Source organism: Fringilla coelebs, assembly GCF_963513975.1.
Source record: "Fringilla coelebs genome assembly, chromosome: 3".
In the NCBI taxonomy this organism is placed as follows: domain Eukaryota; kingdom Metazoa; phylum Chordata; class Aves; order Passeriformes; family Fringillidae; genus Fringilla; species Fringilla coelebs.
Genome location: NC_140030.1, coordinates 29,220,656 through 29,239,135, shown reverse-complemented (window position 1 = coordinate 29,239,135; position 18,480 = coordinate 29,220,656). Strand labels below are relative to the sequence as shown.

General features: G+C 35.5%; 1 protein-coding gene across 1 annotated transcript in view; it reads right to left on the bottom strand.

Moving 5' to 3' along the window:
• ADGRB3 (adhesion G protein-coupled receptor B3) overlaps positions 1-18,480 on the bottom strand; it is a gene marked incomplete at its 3' end in the record, with an annotated part of 439,964 nt that overhangs the window by 199,553 nt on the left and 221,931 nt on the right. The window contains exons 11-12 of the mRNA XM_084203695.1: positions 16,125-16,193; positions 11,459-11,567 (exon numbers count right to left, since the gene is read on the bottom strand). Of these exons, the coding sequence (XP_084059821.1) occupies positions 11,459-11,567; positions 16,125-16,193 (178 nt within the window). The remainder of the gene's footprint in view (positions 1-11,458; positions 11,568-16,124; positions 16,194-18,480) is intronic.

Here is an 18,480-nt window from a genome sequence, read left to right as displayed (position 1 = left end):
AAATTAACTTTTCTTTGTGCATTGTTGACTGTGAATGGAGACCATTATTTTTCCTTGCCTAGATAGTGATGCAATTTTCAAAGCTAAATGAGCATTAAAAACATTCATTCCATGCTTCTGCAATGAACAATCTAAGATACCTAATGGCAAAACAAGACATTCCCTTTAATCTTTATGTACATATTCTATTCCCTTGAGGTTAAATGAGAAAGGAGGGGATGAGCTTGCTATATTTTTGATAAATGTTTTTCTCACAAACAGGAGAAGTCTTGTATGGCAGCCTGCCTGCTTGACAATCCCTGAAGATCCAATAATCCTGATGACAGTCCCACAGCTCCTTCCCCTTGGGCAGGCCGGTCTCTTTTCATTCCTCTGCATTATTGGGGATGAGATTTTGGTGCCAATACAGGGGAAATATATTTCACCAAGGGGCACAATTCCTACACATATGGATGGGTTTCCAAGTACTTGCCTTTGATATCAGCTCACATTCTGGTTATGCTCCTCTATCTACAAAAGGACCCCAGACAGGATTTTCTGGAGAAGTGACTGTACCAATATCCTATTCTCCCATAGGTGTTCTTGAAATTGATCTCATTTCAAAATACTTGACTACTGAGTAACAGTAAATAGCACGAGGCCATAAGATTTTACTAGCAATGTGTTACAAAAAACCAGCATATAGTTAACCCTGCTAATAATTAAAGTAACTGGTGACCTAAGTGGAACATCTTATATGTTAGAAAAAAATCCACAAAAAAATAGTAGTTAAATAGCACCATAAGCATTGAACCACAGATTATATGAAAAATCTTTCAAGCAATGAGATCAAATATCTTTTCTAGAAGAACCATTTCCCAAACTATTATTAATAGAAAATTTACAGAATAATGCTGCCTAGGGCTGATTACATGTCTCCATGATTGTAGAGAGTGCTTGTTAAACAAAAAAAGAAAAACAATCACAAAAATATCAAGCTATTTGTTGCTACTGCAGGTGATTTAAGTATTTGTGCATGCATCTAGTGGCATTCAATCACTGCAGGCCACAGAGCTGTGCCACATGTTTTGAGTGAGGAAAAGTTCTTTCTCTGTCTCCTTCCCACTGTAATGGGGCTCAGAGCATGGAAAAAAATAAAACCATAAAATGTATATTCATCTGTAGTAGAACTAACCTCTGATTTTTATCACAAATCTTGTCAAAGATTCTTTATCTCTACCTTTAGACAGAGCAACAAATGAAGTCCTAAAACTGATACCCGAAGCCAAGGGAAAGAAAAACTTACACTGTGAAATGGACGAACTCACGGGTTCTGAAATCACAAGGCACCAAATATGCGTTAGAAATTTCAGGCCCTGTTGGTGATTTTAGCCCACGGACCCTTTGGGATGCTTTGAACTGATCTTACTGACACTTAGCTCTGTTGGCATTATACAATGTGACCTTAACAGAATGGCAGAGGTCTATGCAGTCTCTTAGGTCTATATACTGAAGTCCAACTCTCCGTATTGAAAAAAGAAATAAAAAATTACACTCACAGAAACACAATTGTGCAGAATTGTACCTGTGTATGTTTACGTGGCTTTGAAGCTTGACCTCAATATCTGACATTCTCACTTTCAAAATAATTATTACCATAAAAATACTTTTCTCTGATATTATTAGTCCACTAACATCCTCATGAAACTGACTCGAAAAATGAAATATTTCTCTCCAGTTCGTTACCTCAATTGTTATGCTACCTTCAGGCTAAACAGTTTAAAAAAGGTAGATCTTTACCACTATTTGGAATTAAAATCTACAGGCATCACTTTTTCAATACAGCAGGTTGATTTGTCTAATGTTATGGATAGAAGTTTTTCCCTTCCTTTTTCTGTTTTATTGCTTGGTTGGTTGATTGGTTGGTTTTTTGGACTTTTTAGATTTTTATTGTTGTTGCTATTTCTATTGGAGGAGGGTAATTTTTTTTGGGGGGGGAGAGGGGGGTGTTGTTGTTTTATTCTTTATTTGTTTGGGGTTTTGTGGTTTTTGTTGTTTTCTCTTTCCTTGCCCTTGAAAGGCCAGAAAATGAAAAAGCGCTTTGGCAGTATGCCATATCATTAGCTTGGTATAAACCATGTTAACTCCATATTCACATTGGAGCTTTTAGTAATGGACTTGGTTCTGACAAAATGCAAGTTTTGGCAGAGCTAATAGCTGGCTTTATTCCTATTTTAACTGACTTATAATTTTGGGGGGCTTACTTTAATTCTATTTAATTTTCCTTCTTTCATTTTCAGAAGTGAGTAACAAAATGGTGTAGAAATCATTAAAACTGGGCCTGAACTTCTCTTTTTGCAGTACTTAGCCACACCATCTCTAGCTGATGTACTACCAGATGATGGCGGGACACTCTTGTGGAAACTCTTTCAGGGCAAAAAATCTCAGAATGAGTCAATCATTCTGTGTAGAATTGCATCTTGTTATTGGACCATGGTACTCCTGTTTAAGGAAGGACTGTCTTGTTTTGAATACCTTGACACTACAGTCACTGAACATGACTGCTGCCACTTGGCACTACCGCACTATGAAACGAACTCTCTGGGGTGTGCACTGACTCCATTACTGCATTAATGTAAAATTACCAGCATGGATGCTTAATTTCTATCTCTTTAAGCCTCATTCTACCCAGAAATTGCTGGAAGTCACCTAAAGGTCCACCAGTCTGTGGAAAAGGAGTGAATAAGGTCAGGTATTTAATTTCTCAGGTCAATAGCTAAATGCACCAGTTAAAAAATGGCCTGTCATACAAATTGATTTCTTTAGAAAACAACAGCTTTTAATTGCTTTTTTGAAGAAACAGAATGATTCAGAAAGGAGTTTACAGAGGCAGAAATTTAGAAATGATACAATATGAGATACATAAATACTGTAAAAAGGAATTTACACAAATGGGCTGTAGATACTTCTTTCTGTTTCAGTTGGAGACATTTTTTTAATGAGACAAGAGCCTGTATGTCGGCATTTTTCGTAGCTTCCATTTGTTTAGAATGTTTTACTCCACTTAATATAAGGTAGAGAAAGGAAACACTTTCAATTATTCTAGTTTCCATAGCACCCATTTAAAAATACTGAATAGTTAATTTATTTAGCTTTATCTCTAAGGTTACTTAATAAACTGTATATGCAAAACTAACTACAGAATTATGACTATTACTAAGAGTATAGCTCAGGAATCAAGTTAAGTTTTTATCCAAATTTGTGAAGACTGATAAAGATTCATTCTTTTCATATTTGGAATTTTCAATCTTAAGTAACAGAGTTGTATTTTCTCAGGATCACTGAGTATGCAAGTTTAGAAAAGAGTGAAAAAATCCACTGTTTTATGCACTGTTCACAGCAAGTTTTCAGGGAGCATGAATCATTTAATAAGCTTATTTTATACTGAGAAAGAAATATGAGCTCTTGAGCATTTACTTCAGGCATTAAGTCAGATGCTGCAATGAGCTAAACCTTCAAAGTGTGCATGGAGTCCTTCCCCTTTAATGAGTGGAGAAAGCTTGAATCTTCTGAAAGCCAACATATTGATCTGATCAAGGAATTGCTGAGACTGATGCAAAGGAAAATATATAAATATATAGAGAGCAGAAGTATTAGGAGTATAAAAATTTGTAATTGACCTTTCTCTGTAGTTTCCCTATTCTTTTATCTATTTTTTCTCTTCTGGAAGCCTTTAGCTATGGATTGTCACATATGCTTTGAGCAAGTAAAGAATACAGAAACAGGAGAGCAATACTGGCACTGTGTAAATCCTAGGACTTGAAGGATTTTTTGAGAACTGAAAAGAAAATATGATAGGTGTTCCCTTTCACATAAGTAGAGCATCTTCTCAATCAACAGCATAGAGGTTTGGGGCATGAAAGACTGATGGCCTACATCCAAGTGTGAAACAAAGAGGATGAGAACCAGGAGACGAAGTCATGAATGAAAAAAAAATTATGTGGCAGAAGACAGAACTTAGAACTTCTCTGACCATCATGTTTGCAATCCAAGAACGAGTGTGACCAACTGTGCTCCACAGAACAAGGCAAAAAGCATGAATTCTGCCTGTGAAGACTGTTTTCTCACCTGGCCTATTCCCTGGATGATTCCTTGACAATGTTTACATTGTTTGGATGTTTACATATTTGCATATGAAGTAGGACACACTACAAGGAGTGATTCCTGTTTGCCTTCTTAAAGGAGCAAGTACAATTCACACAATTGCTTAAAGGTGAAATTTTCTTTTGTGTAAACCTTGGGTACTCTGGAATAACTTGATGGAAACAGGAGAGAAATCTGAAGGGCTTTTCTGGGGCCACTCTACATAATCTGAATTTTTATTTATGTGATAGGTGCAACTTTCTTTCTATTAGGATGAAATATTGAAATATTAGCAGCTGAACTTTTATTAACTATAAATACCCACTTTAAAATCCACACTGTACTTTAGCATTATACAGACTCAGAACAAGAAGTAATTTAATTACAAATGAATTCTGAGTATCTGTGTATACATTTATTGAAATACTTGTTTCCTTGCTAAAAATTTGAGACATTTTCTTTATACATTTGTACAATTTAATATCAAGGCTGTGCCTTTTTTTCTCTTTTCTTTAACATATTTGAAAAAAGACCCTTTCCAAATTTTACATAAATTTGGTCTCTTGGTATATTTTAGGCCAGCATGACATTTGTGATATATGAGTCAGAGGATCCCGAGTACTGCATTGAAGACACACATCACTAATTCTAATACAAAAAAAACTAAGGCAGATGCCATTCAAATAAGTAAACAAATAATATAATGTGAACAAGTATCTAGAAAGTATAAAGAGGATTTACAATTTACAAGATGTAAAAGTCTTAGCCTGGGATAAGGTGAATGAACCCACAATAACAGAGAGCAATCCAGCTTGCTTATTTTCTAGCATTCCCAAAGCTCAGCATGTGTACCATTGCTCATGTCTTATAGCTAGAGTTGGTATATTTTCCAAAAGTTCCTTTGGTCACAAACATTACTAAGTGTCTCTAGCTAGGACTGGAAAATTTTAAGATACACTCCATATGCCTGCAGGATTCTTTGGTGTTTTCCTAAAATTTCATGGATATGAACATGAAATGGGAGGTTGAAGGTATAACAATAAAGTATGCAAAGAAAGGAGACAATGGACACTTCTGCCATATGGCATCCTAGACTGTCTGTGAAGGCAGAAATCAGATTTTGTTTCCTTCCAACGTTTATAAAACTTATGTAAGCAGCTCAGTTTCAAGTTTTAAATGAAATGTTAATTACTATACTAAATCAGATTACTCATCGGAGTACCAGTGTCACAGCAGCCATTTTTAACTTGAGAGATAACAGGTTGTTAAAAGTTGATTTATGCATGGAAATATGGTTTACACCTCTTCATTTTTTCATATAATATTATAGCCAGCTGCATCTACCAGTAGAAACAAATCTACTTGTTCCTATTTTGTACCTTGTAGGACTTTGACTTCATGCTTATTCGGAATTAAATGTGCTACCACAGTGTTAGGAATCTATGTTTTTTTCCTGTGAGCAAGATGAAACAGAGATGTTAGCCTAGTTTCGCTTTGTATTCATTCTTCAGTTGTGTACACGCCGTCCCTTTTAACAATCTGTTCTCAAGTATTTGTTGTAATAAGTCCAACTCTCAATCTGGTTTTTAATTATTATACTTTTTTATTTTTTATTATTTTGTTTTGGTTATTTGATCATTCAGCTCTGAACCTCTCTGTGTTCACAGGTTTTACTGACTCACAAAAAACCACTCGTCTTTGCTTTAGATGATCTGAATCATTGAAACATGAGCTAGTCACTAGACTGCCTTTACAGCCAGTGGCAGAACTTCCACAAGGCAATCTATGCCCTTATTTTAGATGTCTGAGATTATATGAGTAGCTCTCCTGAGCAGTACTCTCCCTTGATTTTAAAGGAAGCTTAGGATGACTTTGGCAAATTTTGTGATGCTTAAAGTAAGTAAAATGAATCCAAGACATATAATCTCAATTTAAAAGAGTGTTGCAAGTGATACCTACTGAAAACTGAGAAAAAAATTCTGTATTTTCTTTAGACTGCTGGTTTTGCCCACTAATGCTGTTATTTTCTCTGAATGGCTTGATCTACTCTCTCTTAAATTCTCTGTCAAAACTGAATTTAATATGGCAGTGTATATCCTCTCCTTTTCATTTTGCTGTACCTCCTGGAAATCTTCAATCTTTCCTGCCTTTGACTAGTCTAAGTAATTTTGTGATATCTGCGCATTTTATACAACTACTGATCATTGAAACATCGATATTCAAAAAATGAAAAGCAGAAAGTGGCTTTTCATATGCTGAAAATTCTCGTTTGTTTTTTCCTTTCAGTTCTAAATAACACCTATGACAACATACTGCTCTTCAAGATTATTTGGGTTTTTATTAATATCATCTTAGAGCTGTAAGCTTGATTTTTGACAACAGAATGTCCTTTAACTATTTTTTTGGCTGCTGCTCTTAAGAAAATTTATTTGACAACACCAGGAAAATTTTCCCTTTCAAAAGAATCTGAATCTGCCATAGAAATATGTATCCCCTAATACTGCTCCCTATATCCAGTTCCACATTCCACCTGTATCTTTAAAGACAGCTATGCCTGTGGCACTCCAATCTTCCAGTTAGAAACTTCCTTTTTAAGTCAAAGGTTCAATATTTCTTTATAGCAGTCCTCCCACCTTTATTACATATCTTCAAAACTCTTAATGGTTCACTGTGACGAGAACTCAAATCAGCCAAAGTACTGAGATGATTTGCTCAGGACTTTAGTGTTCAGAGAAAAATTCAAAAGGCTATTAAAAGCCAAGGTTAATTCTTTAATCTAAAATCAGGAACTTTAAAACAGACAAAACTGAAAGCAATTGGCGAACAGAGAATAGCAACATGGTTTAAAAGCTTTTGTCCCACTGCATGTTGTATCCTTGCAGGTGGGTCTGTGCTTTCAGTGAATTCAGGGACACTGGGGGATAGCAAAAGCTTCTGTTCACACTGTCATTTTCTTGTGCCTGCTCAGCTGGTCTGGAGGCGGAGGAGGTGGAGGAAGAAGAAGAAGAAAAAGAGCAGGATGAGGAAGAAGGCTTCTACCTCCTATCAGAGCTTTTATTTCACCTAATAATTTCTTAAAGGAATATAATACACGGTGCAATGATAAAACAAATATCATCTGTCCCCACCATGCATGAACGAAGTTGCTTTTTCATTTGTTACGTTTTTCGTAGTGTATTTGCTATCCTTGAGAAGAAAGCTAATAGCAGATGGGCCTTGCTTTAATGGAAATGAATTTGAATTGACTGAACTTCCCCATAAAGTGCAGATATTGGATTATCTGGATTTGAAACCAGTCTTTGATGTTTTGCTCAGAAGAAATGAAAAAATTGCGTTAAAAACCATCACAATGCAAAGTTTAACAGGGGCATGGCAACTGTCCTTTTGGTGTTAGCTATTTTCAAATGTATTATAATGGGGCTTGTGATAGCCTACTGTATAGTTAATGTACCTTTGATCACTTCCCATTTGTCATGAATTGAGAATGTGCAATGGAAATTCATTGCAGCATGGCTGTTTAGTAACTTTTTAAGCCACAACTACTGGTTTCTGTATCTTGAAAGAGAAAATAAAATCCCCTCTGTGGAAGATTTCAGGGGATTAGCATATCTGTGAAACACAATTAGGTGCTCAAATTTTACACCAACTACTATTCAATTAGAAATGTCATTCAATTAGCAATGAACTTATAAACTGAAATTAGTAGAAGGAAACCAAGAACTCACTGTGTTACTGTGAAATTTGCAACAAAATTGGATTTTTTTCTCTGAGAAGAAGCAGCAGTTCATATGTAGCTTGTATTTAGTTCATATTCAGTTCATATTTAGAGTAATTTTTCTGAACTTTAAAGTGATTTGGAAATAAAAACACAGCAAAAAGCATTTAAAACATGTGAAGACACTGAGGGAATATTTTATGGTAAATAACTATTGATTCAACAGGACCTCTGTCAGCCTCACATCTGTGCCTGGAAACCTCATAGAAACTATTCTAGGGCAAATGGAAGACAGAGAGGTGATTAAAGACAGCAACACAGCTTCACCTTGTCGAAATTGTAGATGTAAGGATTTGATTGGGAGGACTCTGATGGATTAGAATTTGGTTGGTCACATGCAGTAGTGGTTCATGGCTCAGTATCCTGATGGACAGTTGACAAGTGGTGTCCCTCAGGAGTTTGTGCTGGGACAAGTACTGTTTAACATCTTCATCAATGACAAAGGTATCAAATGTGTCTTCAGCAAGTCTGTAGAAGGCACCAAGCTGAGTGGTGCGGTTGACACAACTGAATAATGGGATCTGGAAAAGCTCAAGAACTGGGACCATGGGAACCTCAAGTGCTTCATCTAGTCCAAGTGCAAGGTGCTGCACCTGGGCTGCTGCTACCCAACCCCTGGCATCAGCACAGGCTGATTGAGACAAGTCCTGAAGAGAAAGACTTGGGGTACTGGGAGATCAAAAGCTAGACCTGAGGGCTTGCAGCCCAGAAAGACAGCAGTATCCTGAGCTGCATCAAAAGCAACAGAGCCAGAAGTGTGAGGGAGGTGATCCTGCCCCTCCACTATGGTGAGACTCCACCTGCAGTGCTGCAGCCAGCTCTTGGGTTCCCAGCACAGGAAGGACATGAATCTGTTTGAGTGGGTCCAGATGAGGGTCAGAAAAATGATCAGGGGGCTGGAGCACTGTTGCTATGAAGACGGATTGAGAGTGTTTGGGTTCTTCAGCCTTTCAGAAGAAAGGGCTTCAGGTAACCCTAATTGCAGCCTTTCACTGTCTAAAGGGGGCCTATAAGAAAGATGAACAAACTTTTTAGCAGGCCGTTGCAATAGGACAAGAGGTGATTTATCCTGTTTAACCTGAACAGGATAAATTTAGATTAGATATAAGGAAAAGGCTTTTTACAATAAGGGTGGGTAAACACTGAAACAGGTTTCCCAGAGAGGTAGTAGAAGATAGCCCATCCCTGGAAACATTCACGGTCATGCCACAGGGCTCTGAGCAACCAGTGAGTTGAAAACGTACCTTCTAACCAAAACTGTTCTATGATTTCATTCTATCAACTATTGGATTTTTCTATTTAAAGATGAATACAAGTAAAATTCGGGTGTCATTTATGCACAATATCTCCTTCCTGCATTAAATGTGTTTGTCAACTTAAAAGAACATTGTTATAGATAAGACTTCACATATTTATAAACTCTTGTTGGTATAGAATAATTATTGTTGACCAGTCAAAAACTGCATAGTTTATTCTTTTCAGTTGAGATCAACACAAATATTCCTTAAAAACCAAGTACCATAGGCAGTCAGACAGTTATGCCAATGCCCTGAGGACAACTATACTAAAACTGAATTATTCCACATACATTCCTTTCTTGTTAGTGAAAATAAGAAATTACTCCTTGCTGATAACAGCCTTCTGTCTCCATCTCAGCATGTCACCTGAGCTCAAGTATTCTGATCAATGATTTGCACCACAGTGACCCTGTCCTTTTTTGATGGCTGACCGAGCATAGGGTGGATAAACTCATGCCAATACATCAAGGCACAGAGCTAGGAAGTCAGATTAAACCTATAAATTCATTTCCAGTTTTCACCACTCATTTCTCAGCTTTTTTCTATTCCTTTGATGGTTTTATAGTTAAGAACAGACCTCCTGAGTGCCTGAAAATATCTTATGTGTGGGAAGAGGAAGATAATCAAAAGAAAGACTGTAAAGATTCTGCAGTTATCCAAACCAGCCAGTGCACAGCAAAGTCTCTGATTCAATTGGAATGTTGTTGCTGTTTCCCATGTGAAGCCATGAATATGCAGGGACACAGATTATTTGAATGCATGTTCTTAATCTGAATGCATTTGCCTGTTTGAATTTTTTTCACATTTTTCAGAGGACAAACAATGTGCCAAGGAGCACGGACTGTGCACTTTAAATAAGTTCATCTTTTTATTTTGTCAGAAAAATTTCATAGAACAAACATTTCATAAGATACTTTCCTTTATAAATTTGTGCAGGGTCTAGCATAATGAAGGACTGACAACTGGAAGAAGCTTTAAATGGTATTACAGTGCAAACAGTAGTACCACAAAAATAATAAATCACTGGTTGAAACCTTACTGCAATGTTTTAAACATTTTAAGACTGCCAGACTCCTTTTTGGGGAGTTCTTTGAAATGTCTCCAATACAAGGTTGTGCCTTACAGGGACTTGTGTTTACAGTACTGTCATTCTGTACTGTCATACTGTATTATGAACTGGAGAACAATAACAAATATTTATTATAGCAGAGCAGCAAGCTAAATATTCAATAGGGACAATCCAACATTTTTCCTGCTTTATTCCACCAACTAATTTCAAAATGACCATATTTTCTTACTCATTCTAATGACTTGCTGAAAAACTGACATATATGTGCAGTAAGATGCTAACTTAAAATCTGAAAAAATGCATTGGCACCAGAAGTTTTGTTATTAGACAAACACATATTTTGGATTTATTCCTTACATACAGCTTCCTAATACTTTCCTGGCACTCTAAAAATGCAGCTACAGCAAGTTAATTGAATAAAAAAGGTACTAAACAAAGACAAAATGACTAGAGAACAGCTTTTCAAACTCATTTTTTAGTTCAATATTTAAAAAAATGCTTTTATTCCAGCTCAATTATGACTACTAATAAATGTAATTGAGTTGCCAGGCATTTTCATATTTGATGTTCATTATTATATGACTATTACCTGGCAACTCTCCAGTGGCAAAAAAAAGTTTGAAAAATAAATCTGAGTAAAATTTTGAAACTGTTGCACATAGAAAAACTAACATGAGAAATTCTACACTTTAATTATTTTGGCAACTAATGTATATTTTTTAAAATATTGTTCATCTATACTGGTTATTATCACACCATAACATGTGCAAAGACTATTCTTTGGGAGAATGGAATATTAAAAGACAATGTCAACAAAATAAACACTTCTCAAGCTATCAAGTATATGAATTTTTACTCAATTAGTGCAATTTCATAAATCAGCTTTTGAAACACTACATATGCTGGAAACAGTCTAAAATCTACCTACAGTTCATACTATTCTGGTGAGTACTTTCTTAATTTTGATTCTAAAACTTTGCATTTAGATCTTGAGATATAGTTATGAAGAAATCCAACATGTAAGCCATTCTGCATGTGCTAAACCAGAGAGGGATAAACAAGCAATAGATAATCTGGAGGAGGAGGAGCAGCCTAATCTGGAATGTGACAGAAGCAGCAACTCTATAGTACATACTTGGAACTTCTGATTTGCAATAGGTCATAAATTTGATAGAAAAAACTTCTATTTCTTACCTACATTTCCAGTCATTAGGTATGAATTCTGAAAGTCCATCATTCCCATTCCAACAATGTGTATAAAATCTTCAATCACCTGCATTAACTCCACTGAACCTGGATAGATCTAACAAAGGAAGGTCAGAGATGACATTTACTATAATATCAAAATGTCTACAGCTGCAAATTCAAATAAAATCTAAATGCCATCAAAAGCAAATTGAGAAGTAACAGTCAAACAGCTCTTCCTATGCTTCATTGCTAAACACTTTCTGTTACTGTAAAATAACCCTTTTGCTATTAAATTCTCATGTAAACAGGCACTACTTCCCATAAAGTTATGTGAAATCTGCTGTGCACTGGAACTATGGAAAATGCTTTTGCTAAGTTGCTGCATGTCTCAAAAACTTAGTGGCCACTACTTTCTTTCATTAATACTTAAAGCATTTTAAAGAACCACTCTAATTAAAATATTCTTCCTTCCTCTGAAGATATCTTCTGTAACTTCAGAACTACAGAACTTCAGAACTGATAAAAACAGCAATGAAAATCTTACTGTGGCCTTGCCAGTATGATAACCTTTGTTGCATTAGTCAACATGTAAGTTAAATTTTTACTGGTACTACTATTTTCATTACTGATATGGAGCAGTAGAAACATAGAATATTGGAGGTTAGAAAGGGCCAGCGAAAATCATGCAGCCCAAGCCTCTGTGGAAAGCATGATCAGCTCTAGCAGGTTGCCCAGGAACACATACAGCTGGATTCTGAATGTCTCCCAGGAACATGACCCCAGAGCTTGTCTGCACAACAAGTTCTAGCATTCAATCATTCCCACTCCCACTTTTTCTTATACATGAAAGGCATTTTCTGTATTTTAATTTTTGTGCCTTATTTTTTATTCTGTCAATGGACACCATTGAGACTTGGCTCAGTCTTCTTTACTCTTTTCCCTTTCAGGAACTTTTAATATTGTCATGCTTCCAAGCAAAAGAGTGTCAGCTGTTTCAGCCTATCCTTGCATATCTAATGCTCTAATCCCCTAAACAACTTCATGGTATTTTTCCAGGGTTATTCCATTACTTTGTGTTTTGTACTGAGGAGCCCAGAACGGGACAAAGTAAACTAAAAGAAATTGCAGTAGCCTTGGAATTGCTAAGGTAGCCTCTCAATTTGGTTTTTAAAATTTTAAAAAGACATTTTCAAAAAATAAAATTTATTTGCAAAGCTGTAAGCTTTTAATTATATTTTTAAAAAATTTTAAAAATAATTTTAAAGCTTTTTTAAAAAAATTAAATAATTTTAAAGCTTTTAAAAATAATTTAAAATATTAAACATATTCTTTAATATTTAACAATAATGATTTGTCAACAAAACATCATTAGAGATCATAACTGTTATTAATAAGACTAAAATTTCTGTTCATATCACATACATTAAAAAAAAAAATGGTTTTTATTGCCTGTTATGAACCAGACAATTTTCAGTAACGGAGTGTCTTCCAATAGAAAAAATAACAGATGACCTGTTTGTGGTGTTTTTTTCTTCATATCAGTGAAATGTCCAAATTTCACCTTATAAGCAATATTCAACCCATTCTTTCCACTACTGGAACTGCAGACTCTAAAAAAGCCCTACAGAGACTATAAATTCCAGCATGCTGCACTCCATCTTCATCTCGCTCTGTCTATCTAGATCTATCTAGTTGCTTGGTTCAGAATAGCTAATTTCACTTTTTTTGCTTGTTTTCTGCATGGATCTTTTAATAAAAGGTAGAGCAGTAATGCTGTTTTGAAGAAGAATTTGTTGCGACAATTATGATCCTAACAAGTTGCAAATGCTGCTTCAGATCACATAATGTCCATTTTCCTAAGGATGAATTACTGAGGTAGTAAGTGTGGTTTTTGCATCCATCTCATTCAAAGCACACACACTCCCAGATTACGTACTAAGGAAAAATTTCAGACAGATTTTTTTTAACCCTCCTTCTGGTATAAAAAATTGTATAGTAATAAACTGTTGAGCACTCAGTTGAGCAGGTACTCTGGGTTTTTCTGAAGTACTGAAGTACTGGTTAATCAATAGGATGCTGGCAGATCTTGATGAAGAATATGCAGAACAGCTCCCATGTTTTGAAACCCCAGTATAAACTTACACATTGGGGATTGAAATGGCTTCCTGCGTGCAGTGCTTTACATCAGCTCTTAAAAAGAGGCAAGTATTAAAGTGAGTGCTGCTTATCTGAATGGTATATAACCTGTAATTAATGGTTATCAACTGTTGGCATTTCAGAAAAACAGATGTGTTGAGGCATTGCAGCTGTATACTTGATTGAAAGTCAGCAATTTGCTGACAGTAAGATTTTCTTTCCAGCAAAGAATCTAGAAAACCGGCTAAGAGATCTATGCTAATGGTAGCTGTGGAGTTTAAGAAAACTATGCAAGCTGGTGAAAAGGTTGGTCAGACTGCACCTAGGTTTGCAATGTTTTGTTATAGAAAATTAAACTGAGTGGTTGAACCAGAATCACCTTTATTCAGTAGTGGCTGCTCACTCCTCCAAGCTGTTTTGAAGAGCTACTTGCTTCTAAAGTTTCCTTGAGCCTGCTTATGTAACTGCACAAGAACAGTAATAAGACTAGGGGCATTGGAGGGGTCATATCTCAGTGGTCTAAGATTGAGTGAATTTAATGAATTTAGCTTTGCAACGAGGAAACTATGGCCCCAATACTCCTGAGTTCGGATCATCTTGGTTCTTTTGGGTTTCTGCTATACCTAGATCTGTGAGACAATGATTTACCAGGCAAAGAGAGGGAGCTATGGAAAAGCAGAAACAACTTGTTCCTTCTCTGTTTTTCAACACTGCTCCTTCTATGAGCAGCAGTGAAAAGAGGGAACTGGAGATTTACTGTTGCTTCTTTGTCTCCACATTGTCAGAATTTCCTCTTAAGTGCTGTCATCCTCAAATCTCCAGTGTCAGATGGTTGACATGGCATGGGTAAGCAGGCAAGATGGAGGTAGAAGACAAGGTCAATAACATAGGAGTGGTATCATGTCTGTTTATTAGTGGGATTAAAATAATTGCTTAATGTTGTCTTCCTTATCTTGGTGTTTATGAAAACTGCCCACATGTATGTGATTTTGCAGCTTCCATCTATCACTGCTAAAGAAAATGACACACTTTGTCTATTTTTGTATCTGGCTCTTCTAGAGAGGAACAGAAAAACAGGAAAAGAAAAAATATGATTCCCAGCTGAATTGTATTGGGTCAGCTGCAGTGTCATGTGCCTACTGCAAGGTTTGAATTAGTAGTGAAAAGACCTGATGTTCCCTTTCTCAATGATATAATAAACATGAACTTACAGAACTCAGGGTAAATAGCTTCAAAGATCTTTAAGTACCTGGTGATTTATTAGGAATGACACAAAAAGTGAACAAAGTTCAAGTATCTATAGAACACAGTCACAATGACTGCATAGGAGTAGAGCAAAGATCTATGTAAGCTATTTTCTTGCCTTTGATAGTGGCAAAAAGCTGATGTCAAAGGAAGACTATAAGGGGGCAGGAATATAGTAATACTTGCTTGGAAAGTCTTGCCCAGCCTTTTTTCCAAAAGACTGCCTTATGCAAAACCACGTTTTTTCTTTCATATATTTGCCTATTTAACTTGTGTCACTTCAGTTACAAGAAGCTCTGCAAGGTAGCCTTCTACAGAAAAGTTATCTCCTGTATTCATTCTGAATCTGCCACTTTTTTGATGTCCTTTAGTTATTTTACAAGAAACAAAAATGAGTAGATTAAGTATTCCTGCACCACATTCTCCAAACCACTCCTGCTTTTAAAACTTCTATTGCAAATAAGTGCACTTGACTGCTCCATACTGAAGTATCTTGTTTTGTTTATTCATTCTTCATAAACAAATGTTTCCCTGCCTTTGAGTATCCCCACAAATTTTCCTCTTTACATAACTATGTTCATCCCCATTGTCAGTGTTATTTGTACCTGAGTAAACCTGACAGTATTTCAGTACTTCAGTATTTCAATGTTCATGAACACAAATCTTAATATTGGCCAGTAACTTCTTAGTATGAGAAGTTCCCATGTAGGAAATATAAGAAATTCTTGTATCCAAGCAAGAAAAAAAAAAAAAGGGGGGTTATTTGAATTTTAACTCTTTTATCATACATTCATGATTTTTGCTAGACTTTCCTATTTTATAAAAATTTCTAGACCAGAAACTTTTCAGTCCTGAGGATGACAACCATTCTTCTATTTACAACCTTATATGACAGGTCTACTGTTTGCATTTCTGTAAGTTGTTTAGGGCTATTGTATGAGGCCTTTGGGTGGGGTCTGACGTGTCATGTTTAACAAAAGCAGCATTGCAGCTAGCCCTCAGTAGCATTTTTCAGCTTTTGTATGAACTTCATTACAATGTCAAAAGCAAAGACATAGTGAATAATCCTATGGAATGTTAATAAAAATCTGGTTTTATCAAGAGAAGCAACTTATATTCTAAACATAATTTCAATTAAGGAATTAGCTAGTGGGTCCAGGAATTGCTCCTTTTTGAAAAGGATCATTTTTTCCCCCAAATATTCTATCACTTAGCATTTCCTTTCAACTACAGCAGGATGCATCTTTACCCTGATTTCTGAAAACATATATTAAATTTTGTCAAATCTTACCTGTTGCGCATCTTCCCATTTCTCTTTGTTTTCTTCATCTAATAGATTACTTATGATTTGAAAGAAGTTCTGAAAAATCAATTAAATGAGAGACTAAGTAAAATGATTCCAAAGATATGAACTACCACATCCTTAATCTGACATTAAGAAAGCTTTTCTTCCTCTATTGGAGATACAGTTCTGCAGCCTATTTTCTGTCAGTAGAAGAGATGATGTAGTAAAATAATACATTAGACTGATAAGAAGGGACATATTTTATGGTAAATTTTTAATTCTTGTATATATAATCAGGTTTCATAGTACCACTTAGTATGAAACAAGAACCATTTGAAACTTGATAAACTTTTAAATGTGATGGTGTTCTATTCAAAAATTGCTCTCATTCCAGAAACTAGATAACTATAGATTTTGCAAAAAAATCAAAGTACATTTAAGAAAGCACCAGTCTCAAGTCTTTAGTTTCTACTCAAAATAAGAAAATGATCCTTAATAACCACATATAGGGCATTCAATGACATTTCATTGGTCAATACCATTTCAAATCAGATGCTTCTTACTTTTATATGTCACACTTGTCTCTATCCTTTTAGGAATTTCAACTTAAAAGGAATAAGCAGTTTCTGTCTCTTTGACCTTAGCTGTTAACTTCTTTTTCTGATTCTCCTATTCATTTAAGTATAAGGGGGAAAAATGCAGGACAGTTAGATACAAATCATACATTTAAAAAATCCCTTTTCTCCAAATGTTTATGGTGAAATCTCCTTTCTATTTTTGTCTGCTCTCTCTAGCAATTTGTATTCCCAACTTCTTCTTCCTTAAAAGCTAAGAATTTGTGCAGTCTGTTCTCATCTCTGTATCACATTTTGTGCAGAATGTCAATTTTGTCTACAGCCTGCCAATTATAATTTTTCTGTTCCTTCATAAAAGATACATGTAGTTTCCAGTAACCTTAGCTGAAGAGTGCAATTAAGTTCCCCATAATTTCAAAAAACTTTAACTCGAATACCAACAATGTGACCTTGCTGGAACTCAGATTACTGGTCACTACCTCACCTGCACTTACTTTTTAGTCATTTTGGGAAATAAACAGGACCTAAATAAGGTTTAAGTAAGAAGCAACTTTAACTCTCTATTAACGGAAATACAAAAAATTCAACTGCACAATGACTGAAACTAGAAAGGAAAAACTTCCAATATTAGTCTGTGGTGGGTATGCTTGAAAAGACATTTATTTCAAACTAGAGATATCACTGACATTTTAGGTGTCTCACAACTATATAAGTAAAATATTTTTGGATTCAAAATTGAAGAAAACTTGTGAAAGCTACTTTTTATAATAACATTTTTCCAATCTAACCTGGTCCGAACACTAAGCACGTGACAAGCAAGAGGATCTCTCTTTGCCTAACCATTATGAAGTCAACTATGCTAACTATAAAATTCACATAGATAAAAATTTCTTTAACTTGACCAAATTTACTCTAGAGGTTACTGAAATTTTGCTGAACTTGGACAAAATAATCCTGTTCATCAATGAGATTACAACTCTTCTCTCGCTAAAGTCGCTAGCAAAATATCCACAAGCTTCAGTAACACAACTAACTTCATGAAAAGAAACAAAATGGCTCATCAAGCTCCTGTGAAAATTGTAAGAAAGCATTTGGACAAGAAATGATAGGACATAAAAGAAAAATGTTTTCATTATGTGGTCCAATTTGCAGCAATACTAAAGAATTTCCAGTCAAGTTAAAAATAAGAATAGATGTAGTTACATACTGCTTACATACCTGGAATACATTTAATCCCTTTCATAACAAAAAAAACCCACAATGCAAGGAGTTGCATTTGGTATTTTTTTCAAAGGATTTGCTCGTTTAACCAAGTTGGAAAATCACAATTCTGTAAATGCAATTTCAGCTATGAAAAATGTACATATTCACTGGTCCCCCAAGTAAAATAAACTATTGGTCAAAGCATGCCACTATAATCACACTTTCTGTAAGGCACCGTAATTTGGTGAAGACTTCTACTAAGGCACAGTCGGCCTTATGAAAGATTTTGCCTGAATGAAAACACTTTTCCAAACGTGGTAGTTCTCAACTCTTCCAGTGCAATATTGTAGAAATGCGGTGGATGGAAATTTTAACTTTAACTTATTAGGGCATCAGTAGCAGTCTAGCAGCAGCTGCATGGTACTCAGTGTGGGATAATTTATCATACTAGAGAGTTGTTTTGAAGGTACTTTTGCGTTACACTGCAGACACTGATTCCCCTGCAGCCTAAGCCTTAATTGCAAAAGTATCCATGTCTGTCTAATGAGATATATCTGAGAGTCGCCTAGATTGCATGAAGAGCA